Source organism: Naumovozyma dairenensis, chromosome 4 (assembly GCF_000227115.2).
Source record: "Naumovozyma dairenensis CBS 421 chromosome 4, complete genome".
NCBI classification, from domain to species: Eukaryota; Fungi; Ascomycota; class Saccharomycetes; order Saccharomycetales; family Saccharomycetaceae; genus Naumovozyma; species Naumovozyma dairenensis.
Genome location: NC_016482.1, coordinates 297712 through 322531, shown reverse-complemented (window position 1 = coordinate 322531; position 24820 = coordinate 297712). Strand labels below are relative to the sequence as shown.

Genomic DNA, 24820 nt, shown 5'->3' with positions numbered 1-24820 from the left:
TGTCTTGTCTTGTCTTGTTTTTTCTCTTTTCTCTTCTCTTTTCTTCTTTGGGTCCCGCGGACGTTAATGGAAGATGCATTTTCCACGGGAGCTGCAGACGGTTTTAAGAATTTGCCACCGTGACAGCCTCGATGCGGGTAACCCCAAGGGCTACCCGCATCTTAGCTGAACTTAACGTGTAATATATACGGTATGTGCACCCACCGCAGTAACGTTCCACCCCTCCCCACCGACGGCCCAGAGAAGTGACGCTTGGTTGTTTGCCCTCTTTCTCCACATTTTAGTTGTTTTCAAGTTTTCCCTCTCTCTCTTTCTTGTTCTCTCTCTGTTTGTGTTTGTGTTTGTGTTTGTGTTTGTGTTTCCTTCTTTATTCTTACTTAGTTCGTAGTTCGTAGCTCGCAGTTCTTCTTTGACACACACACACGCACTTCCTTCCTCCCATATACTCCAGATTTAATTCCCAAGTTTAAACAATTAATTTTTTTTTTTTTTTTATTTGTTTATATAAATAATACATACACACATACTTGTGTGTTATTTTTTGCCACCCTGGTAGATATTTATTCCCTTCTTCCTATTATATATATTCTCTTTATATACTCTATACATATACATACAGATATATATATATATATATCTTCTTAAGACAACTTCCTACCCCTGCAAATTACACAACCAATAAAATATAATGGAGGTTTACTTAAGATTAAATGACGATACTGAAAAGGACTATGCATTCCAAATATCAAGAGATGAAAAGATAAATACAAAATTATCTCAAATATTCTCCACTGATAAAAATAATGAAAAAGCCTTAGCTAATACAATGGTATTGAGACCTTCAATCTTCCATAATTATAAACCAGACTATTTTAATAAATCTACTCATCCAGGTTATTTAACAGAAGGTGGTTGTCTTATCTTCGATTATGATGCTGATTTACCTCAATACATTTCCAAAATTGATGAAGAGAAACCTTTATTCGATCAATTATGGCCAGGTCAATTGATATTACCAAAATGGTCATATAACAAAAAATATATTACCATATATTCCATGATAATGTTATTTTGGTTATATACAGATTTACCTGATGTAATTTCTCCAACTCCAGGTATTTGTGTAACAAATTTATTATCAAGAATCCTTATCCCAATCTTGGAAAAGGGATTCGATTCAATCGATTTAGCTAATAAATTACGTGAAGAAATTCAACCAAATTATTCATCATTTTGGGCTCAATGGTGTTTCTTTATCTTCCATATTTTGAAAATTGGTTTAATCACTTTATTTTTACAATTAGGTATAGCTAATCCAATCACTTTTAATCCAATTACTATCATTAAATTAACTACAGCTGCATCTCCACAAGAATTTATTAAAAATGATGATTTAAAACATTTATTACGTTCCATCGGTTGGATTGGTTCCAAAAAAGGTGGATACGATTCTTATCAAAGTAATTTCTATAGTTATATCATCAATAAATTTGGTGGCCCAGTTCAAGCTTATAGAGCAGGTATGATTAAAACAGCTGCAAAACCTGGTATCCCATTAAATAATGGTGAAGGTTTCCAAACTCCATTAAATGAAAGATTCACCGCAGATACTTTCAAAACTATGGAGGAAACTGGGAAATTTATCTTAAGTGAAGAATATTTCATTGAATTGGAAAATAATTTAAAAGAAAATTTGGATCTCTGTGAAGGTGACGTGGGTAAAATGAATGAGGAAATTAGAAGATTTAGAAGATTCGGTCTTTATGAACCAAATGAAAAAATTAAAAAAATGGTAGCAAAAAGGAAACAAGTATATTTGAATGATCAAAAATTATTAGAAGAAGAAAAGGAACAAAAGAAGGAAGAAAAGAAGAAGACTAAATAGGTCCGTTTTTCTCCTTCCCTTCTATCTTTTTTTTTTCTCTTGTTTTTTTTTTCAATCCTACTTTTTTGATATATTTTATACAACTATGACTCTACTACTACAGCTACAGCTACAGCTTACTACAACCTCCTAATAATAATAATATTAAAATGTTAATATTATTATGATAATGACAATGTGATGAACGATGTATATATATTACCTTTTTTTTCCTGTTTCTCTGTTTTTTTATCTCTCTCACTCAATCCTCACTTTCTTCACGTTTTTTACCTTTACGTGATAAAAAAAAAATCTATCTTTCTTATTATTTTCTTTAAACATTATGTTATATTGTATTGCCCTTGTATACTATTTTTATATATAAATAAACTAAATCAATCTTAATAAAATAAAATAAAATAAAATAAAAAAGTTATTTTTCATAATTATAATGGTTCAATATCTGGCTTGGGTCCTAATGGTGTTATACCAAGAGGATTTATCTTTGGCTGTGATCTTGTATAACCTAATTTTAAATGATCAAAATTTGTTGTCATTCTAAATGCTTCAAATTCAGAATTCCAATAAAGATTCTTTAACCAAAGATTAAGATATTTATATTCATTAGAACGAATCATTTTCAAATTACATTTGAAATGTTGATAATACACTGTGTCAAATCGAATTATTGTAGGATATAATCTAATATCAACTTCCGTTATTTCTTCTCCAACCATATAATATCTTTTCATAATTTCATCATTAGAATCCTTATCTCTCGAATATCTCTCTTCCAATTTACTATAATTTTTGGAAAGAATAGCTTCAATTTTATCTAGATATTTAAATAAGTTTAAAACTATCCTTTCATATACCTGGGGATCATCAGTAAATCCTGCTTTATAAACTCCCGTATTGACATTTTCATAAATCCAAGAATTCAAATCATCGATTTCATCATGTAACTTATTTGGATATAAATCATAACCAATACGATTATTCTCTGGTCTTTTCTGATTTATTGAATTGAAAATTCGAATAATTTCAGATGATTCATTATTAATAATAGTTTTCCTTTGAGAATCCCATAAAACAGGAACAGTGATTCTACCAGTATATTTACAATCATAATATTTCTCAGATTTATCATACAATTCTCTTAAATAATGAACATTTTCAATAGGATCATACGTGAAATCAAACCATTCACGTTTATCATCAACTTTAATATCAGCAAATGAAGAAGCTGATTCATTGCATCTTGTTGTGATTATACCACCATCCACTTGGAAAAATCTATCATCGATCTTCCACTTTGCTTGTTCTTGCCCTTGTTCATTCTTACTTTCAATATTGATTTCAGAATCTGTTAATGATCTCCTAGTATCTTCATCACTAACCGTGTCATTATTTGGTGGTACGAATAATTCCCAACTCTTGGATGGTTCTAAATGCCAATGTACAACACTAATTCCAATTAAATCGTTCAACCCTAGTAGGGACCTAGCAATTAATGCCCGATGAGCAAAGGGACAACCTAATGAAACATATAGCCAATATCTGCCCTTCTCGATGGTCTCATAGTCATCATCAATCGTTCCATTGAAAGAAGAACACTTATTTATTTCCATCGTTTAATCCCCTTATTGATTGTTCTTCCTAAACTATAGCCTTAGTATTTTTGACCATACTATTTTTGTGTGTGTTTGATTATACTTGTCTGTATTCTGTTACTATATATGCTGACCATCCACGAACATATGACATCCATCCTGACATCCATCTATCCATTCATTCATTCATTCATTCATTCAACGTCCCCTCTTGTTTCTCCTATTCTTACTCCGTTACATCCAAGATACCAAAGAACGTGTGAGATATGAAATAGGATAAATGTGTACAGAACACAGCACACATACACCGCAGTTTATGAAGTTGACTATTAACTATTAGTGCTATATCCTGATCTGAGATTCCCAGATCTTAAAGCGAATCATTATTCCATGAAATGCTAGGTCATCATGGTATTTCTGAAGTGGAGTAGTTGTAGATCTAAAAGGCTTTTTTTTTGACTTTTTACGTGAAGGAACTGTTTACATCAGTACATGTATATACATACTATAGAGCCTCTTGATCATCTAGATTAAGTAGTCAAGTTGAGCTAGTTAAGTACTATCGATAACAGGGTGTTCCTCTCTTTCCTTCTCGTTCTGGAGATGACTAAACACCAAACGATGACTATAATTTTTGACAGTACGTAACGACGTCTCTTTTAATCATATTTCAAATTTCATACAAAATTTACCACACTTCAGAGATAAATGATAGCTCCTCTATTATCGGCATAAAGGGATAACGATATCCAGAAAACTGATATGTCGTCGATACTATCACAAAAAATCAAGGTTGCATTGATCCAATTTAAATCATCAAATGTTAATAAATTAATTAACTTACAAAATGTCGAAAAATTTATTGATAAGGCAATGATTCAACAACCAGATACAAAAATTAATTGTCCTCCCAGAATGTTTAATTCACCATACTCTATCTATAAATTTAAAGATTATGCTGAACCAATATCATCAACTGATTTAACAACACCAACTTTATCCATCTTATCCAAGATTTCATTAAAATATAAAATCATCTTAGTTGGTGGTTCTATCCCAGAATTAGACCCCACTACATCAAAACTATACAATACATCGATCATCTTCAATGAAATGGGTCAATTGATTGGTAAACATAGAAAAGCTCATTTATTCGACATTGATATCCCTAATGGGATCACATTTAAAGAAAGTACCACATTATCTCCAGGTTCCAAAGCAACAACATTAAAGACTACTTATGGTAATATTGGAATTGGGATTTGTTACGATTTAAGATTCCCGGAATTAGCAATGATTAGTGCAAGAAAGAATGCATTCGTAATGATTTATCCAGGTGCTTTCAATACCGTAACGGGTCCAATGCATTGGCATCTTTTAGCAAAATCAAGATCAATTGATAATCAAATTTATACCATATTATGCTCTCCCGCTAGAAATTTGGAGAGTGATTATCATGCTTATGGTCATTCTTTAGTAGTTAATCCAAAGGGTGAAATTATTGCGGAAGCTGGAGAAGGTGAAGAAATCGTTTTTGCCACTTTGGATCCAATGGAAATTGAAAATTTTAGGAAAGCTATCCCAATTACTACTCAAAGAAGATTCGATATTTATGATGACGTTAGTGCAAATATTGAATAAGAATATTGAAAAGATTTCGTAAAGGAAAGTTTTGTCATTAGTGAAGAAAATAATACAATCAGTTATACATGATATAGATATATAGAATAATATATATAAGAAGAGGAGGAGGAGAGAAAAGAATGTTTTTTTGAGAAAGGAGAGAGAAAAATGGGATCGTTCATTGTCTACTTTAAATCAAAACATATAAAGTCAATAAAGAACCTGTAATGGCGAAAACTAATGGGATAATACCCAATGCTTGATTTATTGTAATTAAATTAGCAGATAGTACTTGACAATATTGTGTTAAGGCATTATTTATTGATGAATATGATTTATTTGAACCCAAGGCGTGCTTAAGGTCATCAAGATCAATTTTTTCTACATCATTCTTAATGGTTTCATACTTATTATTATTCCCATTTTTGAAAGTAGTAAATAATGCAATTGCAATTAATCCTTTTGCTAGATGGAAAACCATTGGATCAATCTCTAAGTAATATTCATAACGAACAAAATTAACATAATAAGAAACGAAAATTGGCATTAGGATATTAAAAGTTAACCAAATTAAAATCGGAACAATGAAATCGAAAACACTATCACAGTTCTCATTATTTTCTTCCTTAAAGATATAATTGAACAGAACAATGAATTCGATGGAATGGAAAATGAAATCGACAGACGCTACAGTTGATAATGAATCTTGAGTATATCTATTCAATCTTGAAGTTTTATCGACGATATCATTTATACATTCATGGAAATTGAATTTAAATCTTTTAGCAAAACTACTTTCTTGATCGATTGTCTTAAAGTTCAAGTTATTAAAGTTTTTACTTTCATTTTCATTTTCAGTGTCAGTGTCAGTTTCAATTTCAATTTCCTCCTTTCCCACTTCTTCTTCTTCTGCTTCTTCTTCTTCTGCTTCTTCTTCTTCTCCTTCATTGGTTTCATTCTCTGATGTTATTTCGTCAAGTTCACTGTCAGAAGCTGAGCTAGTACCAGAGACAGAGGCAGATGAAGTAAATTCAGAGTTGGAAGCAGGAGCAAGTTGAGAGGATATTTTAGAAGCTATATCAATGTTATGATCTTCTATTTTAGAATCGTATTGGGAACCGGAGGCAACTTCCTGTTGGTTTTCCTTTTCTTCTTCGTTAAGTACTATAGCATCTTCTACACGTTTTGGAACAATAATATCATTTTTTAATGTTGGAGAGGATAACCATACGGTTGATTTATAAAACCCTTTCAATTCAGGGAATTCATGATCATAATCTAATGGTTTACCTAATTCAATTAAATAATCTTGAATGATTTCAATTAAGTCATATTTTCTTGTTGAAGTTGGGATATCTGATATTTTCAATTTATTAATTAAATCTAATAAATCAGCTTTCTTCCAACGATTAAATGGTGACGATGGACTTTTCATCGGTGAAGAAGAAGTGAAACTTGAGAAAGAAGTAGACATTTGGGGGCTAGAAACGAGTGCTTGATATGTAAGCTAAAACGGAAGAGATAAAGCAGTTACTAGTGTAAAGTGGGTAAATGTAGTAACCTGGTAAAACCAATACTTTCCTGTAGGTACAATGCTTCTTGTTGGTTGGTTTCCTTATTTGTTTGTTTGTTTGTTTGTTTGTTTGTTTGTTTGTTTGTTTGTTTGTTTGTTTGTTTATGTAATATACATGTAGCGTATTCGGACTCCTGGTAACCTTTTTTTTTCTCCCGTTTGACAATTCGCGTATCCACGTAACATTAAGTAGCGTACACATTACCTCTCCTAACTACATACGTACATATATGGAGTTGTCAATTATGAAGATTGATTTATTACTGCTATATATATGTATATATAGTAGGTGGGTATTAATATTACAGAGTGACAGAATTGTATGTTGGTTTGTGTGTGGAATGTTCGGAATTTTTGTTTTCAGTATTTGGGTATTTTAAATTTAGGATTGGGCAATGATCCATCCCGTCTTTATTCAAGAGCTCTTCGCATGAATTGTACAGTATCATCGAAATCGAATTGAACTTGTCTTGCAATCTCCCATGTTTTCGTTCCAGTGGAACTACTCATAATCCCATCAGATATACTTCTTTGTAAGATTAATTGTAAGAAATGAACACTTTTGGGAGTTTCATTTTTAATCATTTCAATTTCAATGATTTTATTTATAATTTTGGTATAATTTTTCTCTCGCATCAAGTTAATATATAATTCATCTAATAGTTTATTTTTACTTTGTAACCTGTTTAATACAGTATCTCTGTATAAATTTAATAATTTTTCTCTCTTGGGATCAATGGCAGGTGATATAGTATTAGTTACGTTCTTCTTATTATTATTATTAATAGTAGTGGTAGTAATAGTAGGGTGTGTAGTGGTGGTAGATGATGATAATGAAGAAGATGAAAGGGGCACAGCAGGAGTCAGTATAGGTGATGTGGAAGTAGATAATACGCTTATGTTATTATTGGATGTAGATACTATATTTTTTTGAGTTAAAGGTTGCGGCGATGGGGATTTAGATACAGATGATGGTGCTGATGATGGTGCGAAACCTAACCTATTTGATATTTCATCATCTAATCTTTTAATGTGTTGAATTGAATTTGTTCTGAACAGTAAATATTTTTCTATTATTAATGATCTCAGTTGATTTAGTTTTAAATTTTGGAAATTCAATTGTCCATTCATTAAAGTTATATTGAATTGATTTATTGGGAATAAATTTTCTACTATATTTAATATATCATTAATTGTTAATTTTTTAATAGTTTTCTTAGGATCATTCTCATTATTGGTATTATGATATTGAACCATTTCATTAATCAGTAGATTATTTTGAAACTCGTCTGTTATTTTAATTAGAGATAGTTTGATACTAGATATGATAAAATTGTCATTATCTGGATCGAATTTATCTCTATTTTGTTTATTGGAATGGGGCAATATTTCATCTTTATATTTGTTAAAAAGTAATGAGTATATCAGTTGTAACACTAATAAATCGTTTATTATAGGGTCCATTATTTTTTAATGTATTGTGAAGGAAGACCTTTCTTTATGGAGGTATCAAGTTTGAGTTTGATTTGAATATATTATTATAGCATATGGTTCAAATTCTTCATGTCGATAGACATCATTAAATATCTTAATTCAACAACTGTATAACTAACTAATTGAACATTGCTGATATATTGACGCTTATGATAACTCGTTTTAGTTACACTACGTAGAAAGAGAAAGAGAAAGAGAAGGAAGAGACAACTGCGAAAGTAAAAGAGTTAATCACTGCAAACGGCAAACTATCCGCCGATACCCTCACGGATGGATATAGATATCTCCACCCACACACCAAGCATTACAGCAATATCTGGGAGTAGTTAGCGTTGTCATTACCGTTGTAATTACCGTTACTCTGAGGTTTGGTTTAATTTAGTTTATATAATGACTGTCCGCCCTTTGAAAAATGACAGTGTGAGAAAAAAACTATACATATATATAGTTGTTCGTAGCATAAAAAACAAGTTGATGACTGGGTCTTTCTTATCCCTTTCCCGTTCTCTGAGATAACTTAAACCAAACTGAATGGTAAGATCTGCTCAAGTATGTACTCCTCAGACTATACCAGACCATACCAAACCAATACCGATTGTTGACCATCAGCAGATCGGAAACAGGGAACAAAAAACGTATCATCAATGGTATGTTCCAACACGTATATTCATTGATTTAATGTGTGGAATCTTGGAGGTTATATAAGTGTAAATTTTTCACCCTTTTTACTTTTCAAAAATTAGATTTCTTTTCTTGTCTTTCTGCCACTATCATTAACAACAGATTGCTTATATTACAGTTTCTCAACCATAAAAAAAAAAGAAAGGATACAAGGATAGCAAGATGAAAATTGCAATCATTACATATTCGACATATGGCCATATTACAAATTTGGCAAAAGCTGTTCAATCGGGTATTGAATCCATGGGAGGTCATGCAGATATATTTAGAGTGGAGGAAACTTTAACTCAAGTTGTGCTTGATAAAATGAGTGCGCCTCCAAAACCTTCAGATATCCCAGTGGCAACAAAGGATACATTGATAGAATATGATGCCTTTTTGTTCGGGATACCAACGAGATTCGGAAATTTACCAGCTCAATGGTGTGCATTTTGGGATAAGACTGGTAGCATTTGGGTGAAGGGACAATTAGATGGGAAAATTGCTGGGCTCTTCGTTAGTACTGCGAGTTATGGTGGTGGACAAGAAGTTACCATTAAGACTTGTTTGAATTATTTGGCACATCATGGTATTATCTATGTCCCCTTGGGTTATAAGAATGTATTTGGGAATTTGTCAAATATTGATGAAATTCATGGAGGCTCGCCTTGGGGAGCTGGCACTTTGGCAGGTTCAGATGGTTCAAGAACTGCCTCAGAATTAGAATTGAAAGTAGCTGCTATACAAGGTCAAACTTTTTATGGAATTGCTTCTAAATATTATGGTACTACTGGGAAAACATCTAATAGGGACAAAGAAAAGGGAACAATGGCAACTGGAACCGCAGGTACTACTGGCGCCACAGAGGCAGCGGTTGGTGCTGGAGGGAGGTCCGGTGATGATAGCATTGGTACCAAAAGAACAACTGGAAAGCAGGTAACAGGTGCCACAGGAACAGAAGCAACTACTGGAACAGCTGGAGCAAAAGAAACTAAAACTGGTACTACACCTGTAAGACGTCGACGCTCTTCAATCGGTACTGCTGTTAGTTCAGCAGGTTATGCAGGTGCTGGTGCGAGTATTCCAGTAGCCATTTTAGGTGAAGAAGAAAAACCTGCAGGTAGGAATATAAGACCTTCTAAAGCCACTAAAGAACAGGAGAAGAGAAAATCTGTGTTTGCAGAATGTTGTTCTATCATGTAGTTCTCCCTTTCAATTTCTAACCGTTTTTCTTATAACTTAATCTAGTAGTTTCTATAAATTAATTAATAATTTTAATATTCTAAAAATATTTGATTTTTTGACCCACAGTTGTTAGAATACGTACAAGTCGAACTAGCTTAACGGCTAGATAAGATCAACTTACATATAAATTAATTAACTTTTAACTACCATTGAGAAGAAGATATGAACTATATCGATTGCTAAATTAAGTTTCAGTTGATATCCATCTTTCGTTAAGTCCACTAGTCCGTTCCGACGGATCAAGCTGGATATCTCTGCAGCTCAACATTTCCTTTTTGTACTTGTAAATTCTCTATTAGAAGTTATCAAATGGTAGTGCTAGGTATGACCTTTGGCAGAAGCTCTTATTCACTCATATATAAATCTTCTTTTAAAGCTGAATACCACTGCTGCTGCCAAATTCATGGAAAATATACTTGAAAGCTGGTTTTATTTTATTGAATCCAAAGACACATCTAGGTTTCCCATTACTATCGAATTTTAATCCAACTTCCCAAGTATCTTTTAATAACGGGTTTTTATTGATACGTTCTTTAATATAGTTGAACTGATGTATATCCCCAATTTCATAAACAAACGAATTGACAGTTCGATTATTTCCTTTTAGCAACCAGGAATCTATTAAATTTTCATAAAATTCCAAGTCACCAATTAATGCCAATTTAGGTTCATATAATCTAACTGATTTATTAACGCTTATATTGAAATCATGTTTAGGAATATAGGGCGGGTTACATATCAAAACGTCGATTTCTTGGAATGAGTTATTTGTTGGTCCACAATCTAAAATATTCAATTGCTTTACGTTGATAGCTTGTATTTTCAATTTTTGCATATTTAACTTAATTAAGGAAATTGCAGCAGAAGATAAATCAATTGCAGTAATATTGGATTTAATGTCAGCTTTATTTAGCTCTGATTTACTTAGAAGTGAGATGCAACCAGATCCCGAGCAAAGATCCCATATAGATAATGGTTTGCGTAATTGATGGTTTTTCCAATATTTAATCAAGCACTTAAGTAATGCAGTTGCCCATTCTTCAGTTTCCCATCTGGGGATAAGAACGTTCCTTTTACAGATGATGTTCAAGGAGCCAAATGGTTGAGTGCCAAGGATATATTGTAATGGCACATGCTGGTATCTTAAGAGGCATGCCTTTTTTACACTCATACGATAGTGTGTCCTATTAGATGATGACAGTTCATAACGAATCCATTTCAATTCTTGTTTAGCAGATTCTAAGGTTCTGCATTCCGGGAGTAATAGCGGTAAATATGGTTGGATGGAAAGTGCTTTTTTTGCAAGGACAGGACTAATTCTTGGCATAGCGTATTATGGCAACATTTACAACAAGCTTACCTTCTTCATTAATCACTGGCCTTCGAATTGTAGGTGTTCAATAACTGTCATCACCACTCGATCAATTGCTTCATCTCTACTTAATTAATTAATTAAGGATTTACTCTTAATAAGAGAATTCCTCTACCCGTGACGGGTAACAACGAGTTAGTTTTGTGTTTTGAAAAAATTTGTGGAACCTAATCAAACTATCGAGATCAAAAACATCTGAATCTTCTTATGTGTTGTTGATCTAAGAGACAAAAGTGCTTAACATTGAGAAAAGTACATAAGTAAGGTTCATTATTGGCTACTCTATAATCAAGGTATAAAGGCTCAAGAACTAACATCTCCGAAAAGTACTGAATTTCACCGAATAACAATGTCTCTTTCAATGACTGCTGCTCTTGAACCAACTTCCTACGTTGGTTTCGACACAATTACTACACAAATTGAACACCGTCTACTTAAGAGAGGATTTCAATTTAACATTATGGTTGTAGGTCATTCAGGCTTAGGCAAAAGTACATTAATTAATACTTTGTTTGCCTCCCATTTGATTGATACTGCTACGGGCAACGATATTACTAAACTACCTATCTCGAAAACCACAGAAATGAAAGTATCTACTCATTCATTAATTGAAGATAAGGTTCGTTTGAACATTAACATCATTGATACCCCAGGATTTGGTGATCAAATCAATAATGATAAAGTCTGGGAACCAATAGTTAAATATATTAAAGAACAACATTCCATTTACTTACGTAAAGAATTAACAGCACAACGTGAGAGACATCTCCCTGATACAAGAGTTCATGCAATTTTATATTTCTTACAACCAAATAATAAAGGTTTAACTAAGTTAGATATTGCCGCTTTGAAAAAATTGACTGAATTGGCCAATGTCATTCCAGTTATTGCTAAATCAGATGCTCTAACCATCGATGAAAGAGTTAATTTTAGATCAAATATTCAAAAACAATTTCAAAAGTATAATTTCAAAATATATCCATATGATAATGAAGATTTAACGGATGAAGAATTAGAATTGAATAAAAGTATAAGATCAATTATCCCATTCGCTGTTGTTGGCTCAGAAAAGGAAATTGAAGTCGATGGCCAAACTTTCAGAGGGAGAAAAACACGCTGGGGTGCCATCAACGTAGAAGATATGAATCAATGTGAGTTCGTATACTTAAGAGAGTTCTTAATTAGAACACATTTACAAGATTTAATCGAATCTACATCTTATATTCATTACGAACGTTTTAGAGCAAGGCAATTGATTGCCCTGAAAGAAAATGCTAATAGTAATCGTTCTTCTGCTCAATTGAAATAACGGTAAAATGAAAACTATTCAAAAAAAAAAATTATTTATACCATTGACAGGATTGTATAGTCAACAGTATAAAAATTGAAAATATATAGATATATGCATAAAAAATGCTTATTTTAAGAGTGAATAAATGAATAAAGTCAAAGTGAAAAGAAATAAATATTATCTATAATAATTTCAAACAACGATATGAAAAATCTCTGAAGGGATCTTGTTTTTTTCACTAGATCTTATATATCTTCACCGTCTTCATAATCTTCATCTAGATCAGGCAATGGATACTTTAAGATACAAGCTACACCTGTCAATTTATCTAATTCTTCCCCGGATTCATGTAAGGTACTGAAAACAATGACCTTACCACCATTCTGTTCGACTACATCAGCCACGTTTTGGAATTTTTTCCTTTGAACTAAATCAGAGGATCTCATTATAATATCTGTTATTAATAAATAATTGATAGCCCCCATTTCAGCAGCTTTTACAACTTCACTCTCACCATACCAAGCTTTAAAATCATCTGCATCTAAATGTTTCAAGAAATCATCCAAAATTTGAACATCTTGTGTATATTTAGTATCGTTTAATTTCGATGTAAATAATGGATCTTTAAGAACTTCACTAATACCTTGTAAATAACCTGTAGAACAATGAGCCACTAAGAATTTGTTTTGATTACTTAGAATCAATTTATTTTGTTCCTCTTTAGCATATTGTAATATTTTATCATAAAGTGTCTTGGCATAAAATGCAGGAGAACATAATAAAATTAATTTCAAATTAGAAATATCGAAATTTTTCTTAATGGATTCATAGATTGCCTTATAGAATTTTGTTGTCTTTTCATCGAATTTCATTACATCAGTGGATCTTTTCTTCTTCGGCATACTATATTCTATCTTTTGCTTTAAGATGGTAGAGGATGGTGTCAATAAACAAACATGAGCGATACCTTCTTGTAATACTACAGCAGCTGTATCTGATTTAGATTCAGGATTACATGCATTATTTAATAATTTTTCAGCATATTTATCAAATTCATCCTTAATAATTGTAAAAGGGTAAGTGAAATTCACAACAAATGAAAGAAATTTACCCACAGGAATATCAACATTTGATTGACCTGATTCATCCGTAGTGGTGACACCTTTATATTTTAAATAATCATCAGCCAGAGAAAATTCATTGGAAAGAACTTTGATTCTTAATCTTGCTAAATCCGTTGTCTTCTTAGTGGTAGAACTTTGTTCATTAACTTGTGCAGTCTTCGTTGTGAATTTTTTCTTGAAAATTATTTCATCATCTTTATCGATCAGTTGATGAATGGTGAATAAATCCTCTTTATCCTCGGGAAGTAAACTAATACTGGCACCACCAGTAGCGTTTTTCAGTAGTTTTAATACACGCATTTTTTCGTTATATGGCCTTGTTGCTGGGGGATTGGTAGTAATTCAACTGTTTAACAGCAAACTAACGATGGTAAAGGATGGAGATATACAAATAACTATCCAGTTTCCTAACCAGTATACACTATTCTCAAGTACCCAGGGGATAATTGGAAGGGATTAACTCTTACTTTTAAGGGACCTTTCTAACAATAAATCTAAGATGTTTCAACTGGATTGAACTATTTTGACGTACAAGACGATGGAAGTTCTCGCTTCTTTCTTCTTGACGTTAGAAGTTGACGAAAAACAAGTAAGACAAGAGAATATATATATAAACATAAACATAAACATTAACATAAACATATGGAGTCGACAGCAGCGGTAAAAACAGAATATACTATACTCGTTGAGATAATCAATTCATAATTAAACTCATAGTACTTTTAGGAAAGGATACACAAAGAACTCTGACAGGTAAAAAATTATTATTCAAACACCATGTCCCAATTCGTTGGATTTGAAGTCCAAGTGGAACTAAAAGATGGTAAGTTAATTACTGGTAAAATTGCTAAAGCTACTAACAAAGGTTTGACTTTGAATAATGTGAAATTTAGTGATGGTGGGAGATCACAAGCCTTTAAAGTTCGTTCTTCAAGACTTAAGGATTTGAAAGTTTTGAACGTTGCCAAAAAGAAAGCAGTATCCAATAATATCAATGCGAACAATGCCAATAATAACAATAAACAAAGGCAGATATCAAATGAAATAGGCAATGGGAATGCAAATGAGATTGATTGGAAAAATGACGATGTGGAGAAGATCAAGCAAGATGAAGATTTCGATTTTCAAGGTAATTTGAATCTATTTAACAAAAAAGATATATTTAACCAATTAAGAGAATATGACAACAATAATAACATTACTCATGTCGTAAATAAAGATCACTATCAAAATAATGAAATGATTGTTACAGGCAATGAAAATGTAAACAATGACGAAGACGAAGATGAGGATGATTATGAATTCGATGATATTGATGATCCAAATTATTTACCTATAACGAAATCCATCAATATTACGCATTTATTACATTCTGCCGTTAGTGGTAGCAATGATAAGGATGCTAATAGTCATAATATAAATACGAATAATAAAGATGTCCTTCAAAATATAGAAAATTTACTTCTAAACGAAACATTGAATAAAAATACGAACAATGTTGTTCATGATGGACAATCTTTAAACTCTTCAACATCATCTTTACAATTACAATATCAACCTCAACAACAAAACACAGTAAAGGATTCCAAAACGAATCAAAACATCCCCTTAGTTACTCCAATACAGTTATTGGAAATTGAAAGAATTAATTTTGAAAAATTCCATATTAGTACAGATTCATTAGCAGAAAATTTTGCTATCAATTCATCATATTTTTTGAAAGATAAATTGTTAGATAAAAGTAAAAATAAGAATGACAAAAATTTTAAGAATGACAAAAATAATGATAAAAACCCTTTAGCTGTTATAATAGCATCAGATGTTGGTAGATCAGGCCTTAAAGCCATTTCTTTGGCAAAATATTTGGTTCAATCAAATAAAATAGATGTCATATTATTATTCGTACAATCGTCTTTCTCTAACAATGCAGACAATAACAATAGCAATAAAATGAGGGAAATTTCTGAAAATTTAAAGATTTTTGAAAAGTGTGGTGGTAAGCTTATTATTAGGAACAATGATAAAAATAAAGAAGGTGTCAACAGGAAAAACATCATTGAATCATTGAAAGCAATATTTCAAACATTAAATAATCCAAGTATTGAACTTGTCATTGATGGGCTACAAGGATTTGATTGTGATTTGTTAGATGATTTTGACACCGGTTTAGAATATGAATTAATTGAAATTCTAACATGGTGTAACTATCAAAAAAATAATAAGAATAATAATAGTAATTGTGAACTTTGGTCGATCGATTTCCCCTCTGGTTATGAATCAAGTACAGGTATGAAAAACTTTGAGAATTGTATTAATCATGTTGATGGTATATTGTGTTCTAATTGGCCAATAAATTCCTTGTTGAATTTGCACAAGACAATGGATAATAAAAAACTTTCCCATCTTGTATTAGTTGACACCGGGATTGCTAATCAAGTATATTTTGAAAAAAATTCATTCAAAAAATTCCAAAATATAGATTTGTTTGTAACAAAGGGTCATAAAATAATCGATCTATAAAGAAGCCTGAATCTGCATTAAAAGACAAAATATTTGTGTTCATGTTCAATACACCATTGGTATGCCTATGTGGCTGAGGCCCAGAGGTGACTGATTTCCATATTTGTATTTTTGTTAATCTGAAACTTATATAGCTTAGTCTATATATATCTGTAGTGTTAGGTAGTAACTAATTTTACCAAGAAGTACAAACCTTAGGAACTAGTACCTTACCGATGGATGGATATAAAGCAAAATACATATGATTACTTCTTAGACCTAGTTTTAGTACCATGAAACACTGAAAAAGACAATAATGAGGGCCATTACGATGGAGGTAGTTGCCCTAAGTCTTATCTCATCTTAATTACGATATAGTATACACCAAAAGTACGGTTATGCATTTCTAGCGAATATCCATCACACTGTTTCTGATACTGACAGGTGCGAACTTGGTTCAGAGTAAGCGTTTGTATTTTGTACCCTCTTTAGATTATGTACCTTAACGCTACATAACTTCCTTGTTTGCTTATTTGTTTGCTTGGCAACCCGTTTCGAAAATACGTAAAACCCAAACGAGGGAAAAAAATTACTTGTTTCCATTTATACATGTTATCAACATTCCCTGGTTACACATAATCAATTAACATATGTACATAGGTGCATAGGTGCATATATACCAAATACCTACTTTAACTATACTTTAGTGTCGCAAGTAATCAAAACATACATATCCATACATACTCATAAGCAAGTGTGTTTCCTTTACCAACTGAAACAACGCCCAGGAATTCATTATATCATTGATCATTGATTGATTGAAAAGCTCCATCGCAGTACCTCATAACGTAACAAACTCAAAAGAAACAAAATAGAAGAAAAAAAGCAAATAAAAAAGTGATGGGTTCATGTTGTAGCTGTTTGAAAAATACTTCAGATTCGTATTCAGATAATGAATCCAATATCAATGATTCTCAATTTAACAATACAAACAATGCTAACATAGACGATGACTCTAACATCCTACCCATTGCAGATAATGAAAGAGAAGCCGTCACTGCATTGTTAGGATATTTAGAAAATAAAGATAATTTGGACTTCTATTCAGGTGGTCCATTAAAGGCATTAACCACTTTAGTCTATTCGGATAATTTGAATTTACAAAGAAGCGCAGCTTTAGCATTCGCTGAAATTACTGAAAAATACGTTTGTCAAGTTGATAGAAAAGTCCTAGAACCAATTTTAATTTTATTACAAAGTAATGATTCTCAAATTCAAATTGCCGCTTGTGCAGCTTTGGGTAATTTGGCTGTAAATAATGAAAATAAATTATTGATAGTAGAAATGGGTGGATTAAATCCATTAATTAATCAAATGATGGGAGATAATGTGGAGGTTCAATGTAACGCGGTAGGTTGTATTACCAATTTGGCTACAAGAGATGATAATAAAAGCAAAATTGCAACTTCTGGTGCATTGATTCCATTGACAAAATTGGCTAAATCAAAGCATATGAGAGTACAGAGAAACGCCACGGGGGCTCTACTGAATATGACCCATTCAGGTGAAAATAGAAAAGAATTAGTAAATGCTGGTGCTGTCCCAATCTTGGTGTCTTTACTGTCATCTACTGATCCTGATGTTCAATATTATTGTACTACTGCATTATCAAACATTGCTGTAGATGAAGAAAATAGACAAAAATTATCCCAAACTGAACCTCGGTTGGTTACTAAGCTAGTGAATCTAATGGATTCAACTTCTTCAAGAGTCAAATGTCAAGCAACTTTGGCATTAAGAAATTTAGCATCCGATACAAGTTACCAATTAGAAATTGTGAGGGCAGGAGGATTGCCTCATTTGGTTAAATTGATTCAATCAGATTCAATTCCATTGATATTAGCAAGTGTTGCTTGTATTCGTAATATATCCATTCATCCATTAAATGAAGGGTTAATAGTAGACGCTGGTTTTTTAAAGCCTTTAGTTAATTTACTAGACTATAAAGATTCAGAGGAGATTCAATGTCATGCAGTTTCCACCCTAAGAAACTTAGCAGCTTCTTCAGAAAAGAATCGTAAAGAATTTTTCGAAAGTGGTGCTGTTGAAAAATGTAAAGAACTAGCCCTAGTATCACCTATCAGTGTTCAAAGTGAAATATCCGCATGCTTTGCAATCCTTGCATTAGCAGATGTCTCAAAATTAGATCTTTTAGACATGGATATACTAGATGCACTAATCCCAATGACTTATTCTGCCAATCAAGAGGTTTCAGGAAACGCTGCAGCTGCCTTAGCCAATTTATGCTCAAGAATAAATAACTATAATAAAATCATTGAATTCTGGAACAAACCCAGTAATGGCATTCGCGGTTTCTTATTAAGATTTTTAGATAGTGATTATGCAACATTTGAGCATATTGCACTTTGGACGATATTACAGCTCTTAGAAAGTCATAATGAAAAAATAATGAATTTAGTCAAATCAGATAAAGACATGATTGATGGGGTTACAAGAATGGCTAATGTAACATTTGAAAGAATACAAAATTCTGGTATAGATATAAATGAGAATGGCGAAAACAGAGCTGACAAAAATAAGAATGGACAAGCAAATGGAGAAATCGAGAATTCTAGAATGTCCGAACCAGTAGAAGATGCAAGCATAGAGTTATACAATATTACTCAGCAAATACTTCAATTTCTAAACTAATATTTTGTGATTATATTATAATTTGATAGTTCCTTTAATATTTATAAATACATTGTAATGTTCCTTGAAAATTAAAAATTCAATGATTACTTTCATTTTTGTATATTGTAATATAGAACACGTTCCATAAGAATATTTTAATGTAAGCATTATTAATTGTTTAAATTATTTATTATAAAAGAACTGGTTCGAAGGATTTGTTTCCAAAATGGCAAAACTATGAGTTCGGGTGAAACGAGCAGATCTAATTTGTATTTTATATTTATTATTTACTTTAATCAGGACAACTACCATAAAATAGCTATTTTTTATTCCATCGTAACTTACAGACCTTAAACATACTAAGAATTTCTGAAGCTTAATCTAGCGAACGCTTAGTCTATTTATCCCGAGTGGGACAGATGTTGGACCGTCTTTTGGACCGATTTCGACCAAAAGTTTTTGGGCGCGAAAGCTGTTTTAAATCCACTTTTAGTCGAAATCGGTCCAAAAAACGGTCCAACATCTGTCTCTGTCCCACTCGGGGTATATATATTCAAGATATAAAAAGTATAAAAAGGTCCTACCCGGATTCGAACCGGGGTTGTCCGGATCAAAACCGAAAGTGATAACCACTACACTATAGGACCAGAACAATTCATTTTTTTTGTTATTATGAAATTACTACTTTAGGTCAAACTCGAGTAACTCTGTAAAATATGGGTTGGATAATAGATCAAAATCTAAACTTCTTAAAGGTAGAGAGTAGAATTTAGGATTCTAACGAATAGATGTTTCGGGTTGCTCTCTTTATATAGTAAAAACAATAACTAATAAAGAGATATATAGAACTAACTGAAATACCTCTAATTCCAGTTCAACTTTCAGTCCTTTTATAATCTTTTCAAAATACTTTTTCTCTTGTCAATAACCTTTCTTACTAACCACTACTTTTCTCTAACAAATATATAATAGGTAATTTGCATAATGTGTTACCTTTTAAGTTCGTTTAACGTCAAACCTCATAATACTTTACCCTTTTCTGTTCCACGACAATTCACTGGATTGGTAATAATAAAATAAAATAAAGTTAGTAGGATCTTCTTTCGACAGGCACACAAATAGTTCTTCAACACAGTTGTGGCTTAGGATAATGTTAATAAAGTAATAACTTAGTAAGTCAAATAAATTCTAGAAGTTCATAAAATATCTCGTTGAAGTCATGCATTCATAAAAACAAAACTGATAATCACGAACACTGCTCTCAAAGTCCTTTCGACAAGATGATCTGCAGGACACTCTAAATACTTGTAGGTATGATTAGGAGAGACTAATCCAGAACGCCTGGGTAAACACTCAGCAAAACCATACAACTTAACCGACCCAATACATAACTATTGTACGCATGACCGGCCGAAACCATAGACGTGGCTGCAATCAAAAAACAATCTTAATAATAATACGATAACACTTAAATAACATTCGACTTAATTCAACAAAAGATATTCAATCATATAATTCAATAAACGTTATACAGCTACAAACATGTGCGGTGCATAACGTAGTTCGAGTCATTACTTCGCACTTCATAACTTCGTAGTAATTCTAGACTTGCTTTTCTGACAACAACTTGTAATTTCGTGACAGTAATTACTCAAATAAAAATAAAATAAAACATACTTCTTTGTGACACTTTGGCATGACGCCAATACTTCGTTTTCCTAATCGGATATCTTACAATTTTGTAAGCTTCATATCCTAGAAATAAAGAAAACTATAGGCTTCTACGTTTGACCCCCAATCATGTTGAATTAAACATTACAACCCTCCCCTAGATTAATAAGTTAAGGTCAAAGACCACAATAGTTCAAAAACGTTATGCAAAGACAATCTCTCCCCCAGCAAGACACTAATAAAATAGAATAGAACCAATTACCTTAACAAAATAATTAAAGAAATGAAACAGGCAAAGAAAGCAACCCTTGGAAACCGAAATTCCCATTAATCCTCTCCTGTTATAAGTATATGTGTCCATTCTAGATTAGGAATGCCCTAATTATTAAGTATACGTAATAAAAGTAAATTAAAATCCTCGCTTTACCGCACTAAGAAGAGCTCTGTTCCTTAAAAGTAAATAAAAAATATATAAGATAACATAAAAATAATAACAGGACAAACAGGAATCGATACTTCGACTTATAGGTCTATATAAATTCATGTCAACGTCAGTAGTGAAAAAGATAATACGAGCCTATAATTTGTTATCGTTAGCCGCTCGGAAGCAGCGTTTCCAGTTAATCCTGTTATATTGTAATTGTATGAGTCCATTGTAGATTAAGGTTAGTGCTAAATTTGAAATGTAAAATAGAAAAAAATAAATTAGCGCCGCTCGGTTTCGATCCGAGGACATCAGGGTTATGAGCCCTGCGCGCTTCCACTGCGCCACGGCGCTCTAATTTATTGAAATTGTATTATCCGAAGAATATCACATCATAAAATAATCATCCTGTGATCTAATGTTGCTATTATGTTTTCAATGGGAGTAGTGCTAAATTAGACACTTTTCTCAAGAACACAGTTTCTTCAAACGTGAAGGATGGTCCATGTATAGCTTAGGTTTAACAATTTACAGCTAGTAGGTGGCTTGTCATGGCTATAGGAAGTTAGTAATCCTCAATTCTAGTATCTATAACATTAAGAACCATACTTTCCACCTAATTTTAGTTTGGTAATGATTCCCTATCTTTTTTTCGTAATAGCAGTTATAGGATTACCTATTATCATAACACGAATATTATGTAACTTTATCCGCAAGAAACTTTTTGCTCTTCCAAACGATTTCAAACAACAGGCTGGTCATATACAAACATTCAGCAACGTACCGAGTGGATTGAAACAAGGTTCAATCAGACGCTCTCTGATTTTATCTTCACTGAATCCTAATAAATTCAACAACTTCCGCAACCAAAAATTATCATCTATTATTACACAATCTGATAAAGAAGAACTCTCAAAAGGAAAGAAAAGAAGATATATATATGGGTTCTTCCATCCATATTGTAATGCCGGCGGGGGTGGGGAGAAGGTTTTGTGGAAAGCTGTAGAAGCAACTTTAACTGATGACTCAACAAATATTGTATTAATTTATACTGGAGACATTGACACCGACGGAGCCACCATTCTTAGAAACGTCCAAGAGAAATTTGATTATACATTGGACTCCAATCGTATCGTATTTATATATTTAAAATATCGAACCTTAGTGGATGACAAAACCTGGCCAAGATTTACATTATTAGGTCAGGGTTTTGGTTCTATTATCCTCTCTATTGAGGCGCTCTTTACTTGCCCGCCAGACGTATGGTGTGATACCATGGGGTATCCTTTTGGATATCCATTTGTTTCTTTTTTACTTGGAATTCCTATAGTGACATACACGCATTATCCAATAATTTCCACTGACATGCTGAAGAAATTAAGAAAACAACCTCGAACTATGAAAAACTTACTGAAATATTATTACTGGAGAATCTTCATGTTGTCTTACCAGGCCATTGGTAAATATGTTACTGTGATCGTTACTAATTCGACATGGACGAACAATCACATAAAGCAAATTTGGTCTGATTTCCCTACAACGATAATTTATCCTCCATGTTCGACAGAGAAATTAGTTAGTTATATTGAAACATCTAGAAAAAACCAATGCGTAGTTTTGGCACAGTTTAGACCAGAAAAGAGGCATAAATTAATTATCAGATCCTATCATAGTTTTATGAATAAACATCCTGATTGCAAACCATTAAACCTGGTTTTCCTCGGGTCAACAAGATCAGTAATCGATAAAGCATATGTCAAAGAATTGACTAATCTTTGTTTCGAAGAACTCAAGATCCCGAAACACTTAATCGAGTTCAAGACCGATTGCCCATACGAAGAAATTAAAGCCATTCTTAACGAATCAACTTTTGGTATCAATGCAATGTGGAACGAACACTTCGGCATAGCAGTTGTTGAGTACCTGGCGTCCGGTTTGATCCCTTTAGTTCATGCTTCTGCGGGCCCGTTATTAGATATTGTCGTCCCTTGGGATATAGTTGGAAAAAAAAGGTGAATGACACTGAGAAGAAGACAGGGTTTTTCTTCATAGACAAAAGCGATCCAGACTACAATCCGGAGTCAAAATATCCTACCTTAACAGAGTTATTTGATGTTGTCTGCAACCTCACTGAGATAGAGAAAAATGAAATCACATCAAGAGGAAAAGATTGCGCCTTAGAACAGTTTTCCGACAAGAAATTTGATTCGTGCTGGGGAGTGATATTATCAAAATTAAAGGAAAGTGTGAAGAAGGAAGGCTGTAAGAAAAATAATTGAAGTTTAAACGTTGTTTTAAGGAAGGTTTCTAATTATCTCCTAGAAACTCCTTAAGCATTGATGGTACCTTTAGTGCACTATGCTAAACCCATATGTAATTTATTGAATCATGACAGTAAATAATATTTTATATATTATATCTTTCATGTGTTTTATGGAGAGTTTATGACTGGTTCAAACTGTTTGTAAAGAAATGAAGGCTGTATTCTTTTGGGCCAGCCATCCCGAATTCTTCGGCCTTTTTAGAAGTTCTTTGAAATAAAGCTTTTAAAGTTGGGCGACTACGCCTTCTTTAGTGGGCGTCGATCAAATAAAACGAAGAAGGTCTGTGAATGCTGTCAAGGCTATGGCTACACAACTATCACTTCGACATCCTATTCAACAAAATATTGATAATCATATTACTACATTGATTTAAAATTGGACTATGTCGTATCCGTAGTATTACATTCGGTGCATCTGATATAATAACCAAGAGTTCCGCGAACTTATCTTATTAAGACATTCATTCCCAATTGGAATCGAATCAAGGGAAGCTCCTCCTACTTTCAAATAAAATACTAGTCAATATCCTTCAGAGGTCTCCCTAAAAGATGAAGAATCTCAAAGGTTACAATGAAGCAAATCAAAGCAAAATAAGAAAGCATATAAAAAACTACTCAGGATTATTCATAACAAAGCCGTCGTATTCGAAGCTTTCAACCGTAGCAAAAGGATCTAATTTCTGGGAGCTTGTATGTTACAAAAATATGGACTTCTTCAAGCCTTCCCATGAGAGAACAGAGTCATTTTCCTTATCTACACCATGTTGCAAGTTGTGCCAGTATAAAATAGGAATGACAAGAGGTTTTGCCACAGCAAGGCTATGGACTGTAAACAAATTATTGAGAACGAATAGCGAAAAGAAAATGCTTATCTCCAAAGATTCGAAAAGCACAATACTTCAAACCAACCCGTTTTTAGAAAAAGTAGTGCATCATAATATCTTTAGTTTTGAATGCTTTACAGATACGAAGACAATACTTTTAGTGCTGATCCTTCTTTTTTCAATTCTTTATGTTTTGAATCTGCTCGTACACATAGTTCATGATCTAGTAGATGTTACACAAAAGACCCTGCGATGGGTTTTTCTCATCAAGTTTCTTTGTAATGATGGTTTTTCAGGTTCCAGGATGAGTATACTTTGTCTTGCGAAAAATTGCGTTTTTGGTTGGCTGGGAATATGAGAGCTTGAATAATTATGGCACCAACACAAAGCTTGGGCGTTGAATATGATATAAATATATAATATCTAATATATGTCATTATAACCCTTTATGGTTTGAATAGTTGGCGTGATGGGGATTACTCCTTGCTTGGTATTATAGTCTATGTATATAATTTACATTACTGCT

At 32.6% G+C, this 24820-nt stretch overlaps 13 protein-coding genes and 2 non-coding genes across 15 annotated transcripts; 8 read left to right on the top strand and 7 right to left on the bottom strand.

Annotated features, from left to right (window-relative positions):
* Positions 1–688: 688 nt before the first annotated feature.
* On the top strand, positions 689–1885 carry GSF2 (Gsf2p; the record flags this gene model as incomplete). Its single annotated transcript, XM_003669646.1, has 1 exon — positions 689–1885. The coding sequence occupies one exon, from the start codon at positions 689–691 to the stop codon at positions 1883–1885; it is 1197 nt and encodes a 398-aa protein (XP_003669694.1).
* Positions 1886–2310: 425 nt separating this feature from the next.
* NDAI0D01360 (uncharacterized protein) lies at positions 2311–3495 on the bottom strand (the record flags this gene model as incomplete). The annotated part of the gene is made up of 1 exon (XM_003669645.1): positions 2311–3495. One exon carries the CDS (start codon positions 3493–3495, stop codon positions 2311–2313), a length of 1185 nt encoding a protein of 394 aa, XP_003669693.1.
* A 744-nt stretch (positions 3496–4239) lies between these two features.
* NIT3 (putative hydrolase) lies at positions 4240–5118 on the top strand (the record flags this gene model as incomplete). The annotated part of the gene is made up of 1 exon (XM_003669644.1): positions 4240–5118. One exon carries the CDS (start codon positions 4240–4242, stop codon positions 5116–5118), a length of 879 nt encoding a protein of 292 aa, XP_003669692.1.
* Positions 5119–5290: 172 nt separating this feature from the next.
* GTT3 (Gtt3p) lies at positions 5291–6574 on the bottom strand (the record flags this gene model as incomplete). Its single annotated transcript, XM_003669643.1, has 1 exon — positions 5291–6574. One exon carries the CDS (start codon positions 6572–6574, stop codon positions 5291–5293), a length of 1284 nt encoding a protein of 427 aa, XP_003669691.1.
* Positions 6575–7084: 510 nt separating this feature from the next.
* Positions 7085–8137, bottom strand: EAF5 (Eaf5p; the record flags this gene model as incomplete). Its single annotated transcript, XM_003669642.1, has 1 exon — positions 7085–8137. One exon carries the CDS (start codon positions 8135–8137, stop codon positions 7085–7087), a length of 1053 nt encoding a protein of 350 aa, XP_003669690.1.
* Positions 8138–9010: 873 nt separating this feature from the next.
* Positions 9011–10030, top strand: NDAI0D01320 (uncharacterized protein; the record flags this gene model as incomplete). Its single annotated transcript, XM_003669641.1, has 1 exon — positions 9011–10030. One exon carries the CDS (start codon positions 9011–9013, stop codon positions 10028–10030), a length of 1020 nt encoding a protein of 339 aa, XP_003669689.1.
* Positions 10031–10442: 412 nt separating this feature from the next.
* Positions 10443–11399, bottom strand: MTQ1 (S-adenosylmethionine-dependent methyltransferase; the record flags this gene model as incomplete). Its single annotated transcript, XM_003669640.1, has 1 exon — positions 10443–11399. The coding sequence occupies one exon, from the start codon at positions 11397–11399 to the stop codon at positions 10443–10445; it is 957 nt and encodes a 318-aa protein (XP_003669688.1).
* A 394-nt stretch (positions 11400–11793) lies between these two features.
* On the top strand, positions 11794–12753 carry CDC10 (septin CDC10; the record flags this gene model as incomplete). The annotated part of the gene is made up of 1 exon (XM_003669639.1): positions 11794–12753. The coding sequence occupies one exon, from the start codon at positions 11794–11796 to the stop codon at positions 12751–12753; it is 960 nt and encodes a 319-aa protein (XP_003669687.1).
* Positions 12754–12980: 227 nt separating this feature from the next.
* On the bottom strand, positions 12981–14159 carry NDAI0D01290 (uncharacterized protein; the record flags this gene model as incomplete). The annotated part of the gene is made up of 1 exon (XM_003669638.1): positions 12981–14159. The coding sequence occupies one exon, from the start codon at positions 14157–14159 to the stop codon at positions 12981–12983; it is 1179 nt and encodes a 392-aa protein (XP_003669686.1).
* A 477-nt stretch (positions 14160–14636) lies between these two features.
* Positions 14637–16379, top strand: EDC3 (Edc3p; the record flags this gene model as incomplete). The annotated part of the gene is made up of 1 exon (XM_003669637.1): positions 14637–16379. The coding sequence occupies one exon, from the start codon at positions 14637–14639 to the stop codon at positions 16377–16379; it is 1743 nt and encodes a 580-aa protein (XP_003669685.1).
* Positions 16380–17258: 879 nt separating this feature from the next.
* VAC8 (protein anchor VAC8) lies at positions 17259–19070 on the top strand (the record flags this gene model as incomplete). Its single annotated transcript, XM_003669636.1, has 1 exon — positions 17259–19070. One exon carries the CDS (start codon positions 17259–17261, stop codon positions 19068–19070), a length of 1812 nt encoding a protein of 603 aa, XP_003669684.1.
* A 557-nt stretch (positions 19071–19627) lies between these two features.
* Positions 19628–19699, bottom strand: NDAI0Dtrna4Q. Its single transcript has one exon. It is a non-coding gene; the product is annotated as a tRNA-Gln (tRNA).
* Positions 19700–21429: 1730 nt separating this feature from the next.
* NDAI0Dtrna5M lies at positions 21430–21501 on the bottom strand. The gene has a single exon. It is a non-coding gene; the product is annotated as a tRNA-Met (tRNA).
* A 279-nt stretch (positions 21502–21780) lies between these two features.
* ALG11 (alpha-1,2-mannosyltransferase ALG11) lies at positions 21781–23163 on the top strand (the record flags this gene model as incomplete). The annotated part of the gene is made up of 1 exon (XM_003669635.1): positions 21781–23163. One exon carries the CDS (start codon positions 21781–21783, stop codon positions 23161–23163), a length of 1383 nt encoding a protein of 460 aa, XP_003669683.1.
* An 856-nt stretch (positions 23164–24019) lies between these two features.
* On the top strand, positions 24020–24652 carry NDAI0D01250 (uncharacterized protein; the record flags this gene model as incomplete). The annotated part of the gene is made up of 1 exon (XM_003669634.1): positions 24020–24652. The coding sequence occupies one exon, from the start codon at positions 24020–24022 to the stop codon at positions 24650–24652; it is 633 nt and encodes a 210-aa protein (XP_003669682.1).
* Between the last annotated feature and the right edge of the window lie 168 nt (positions 24653–24820).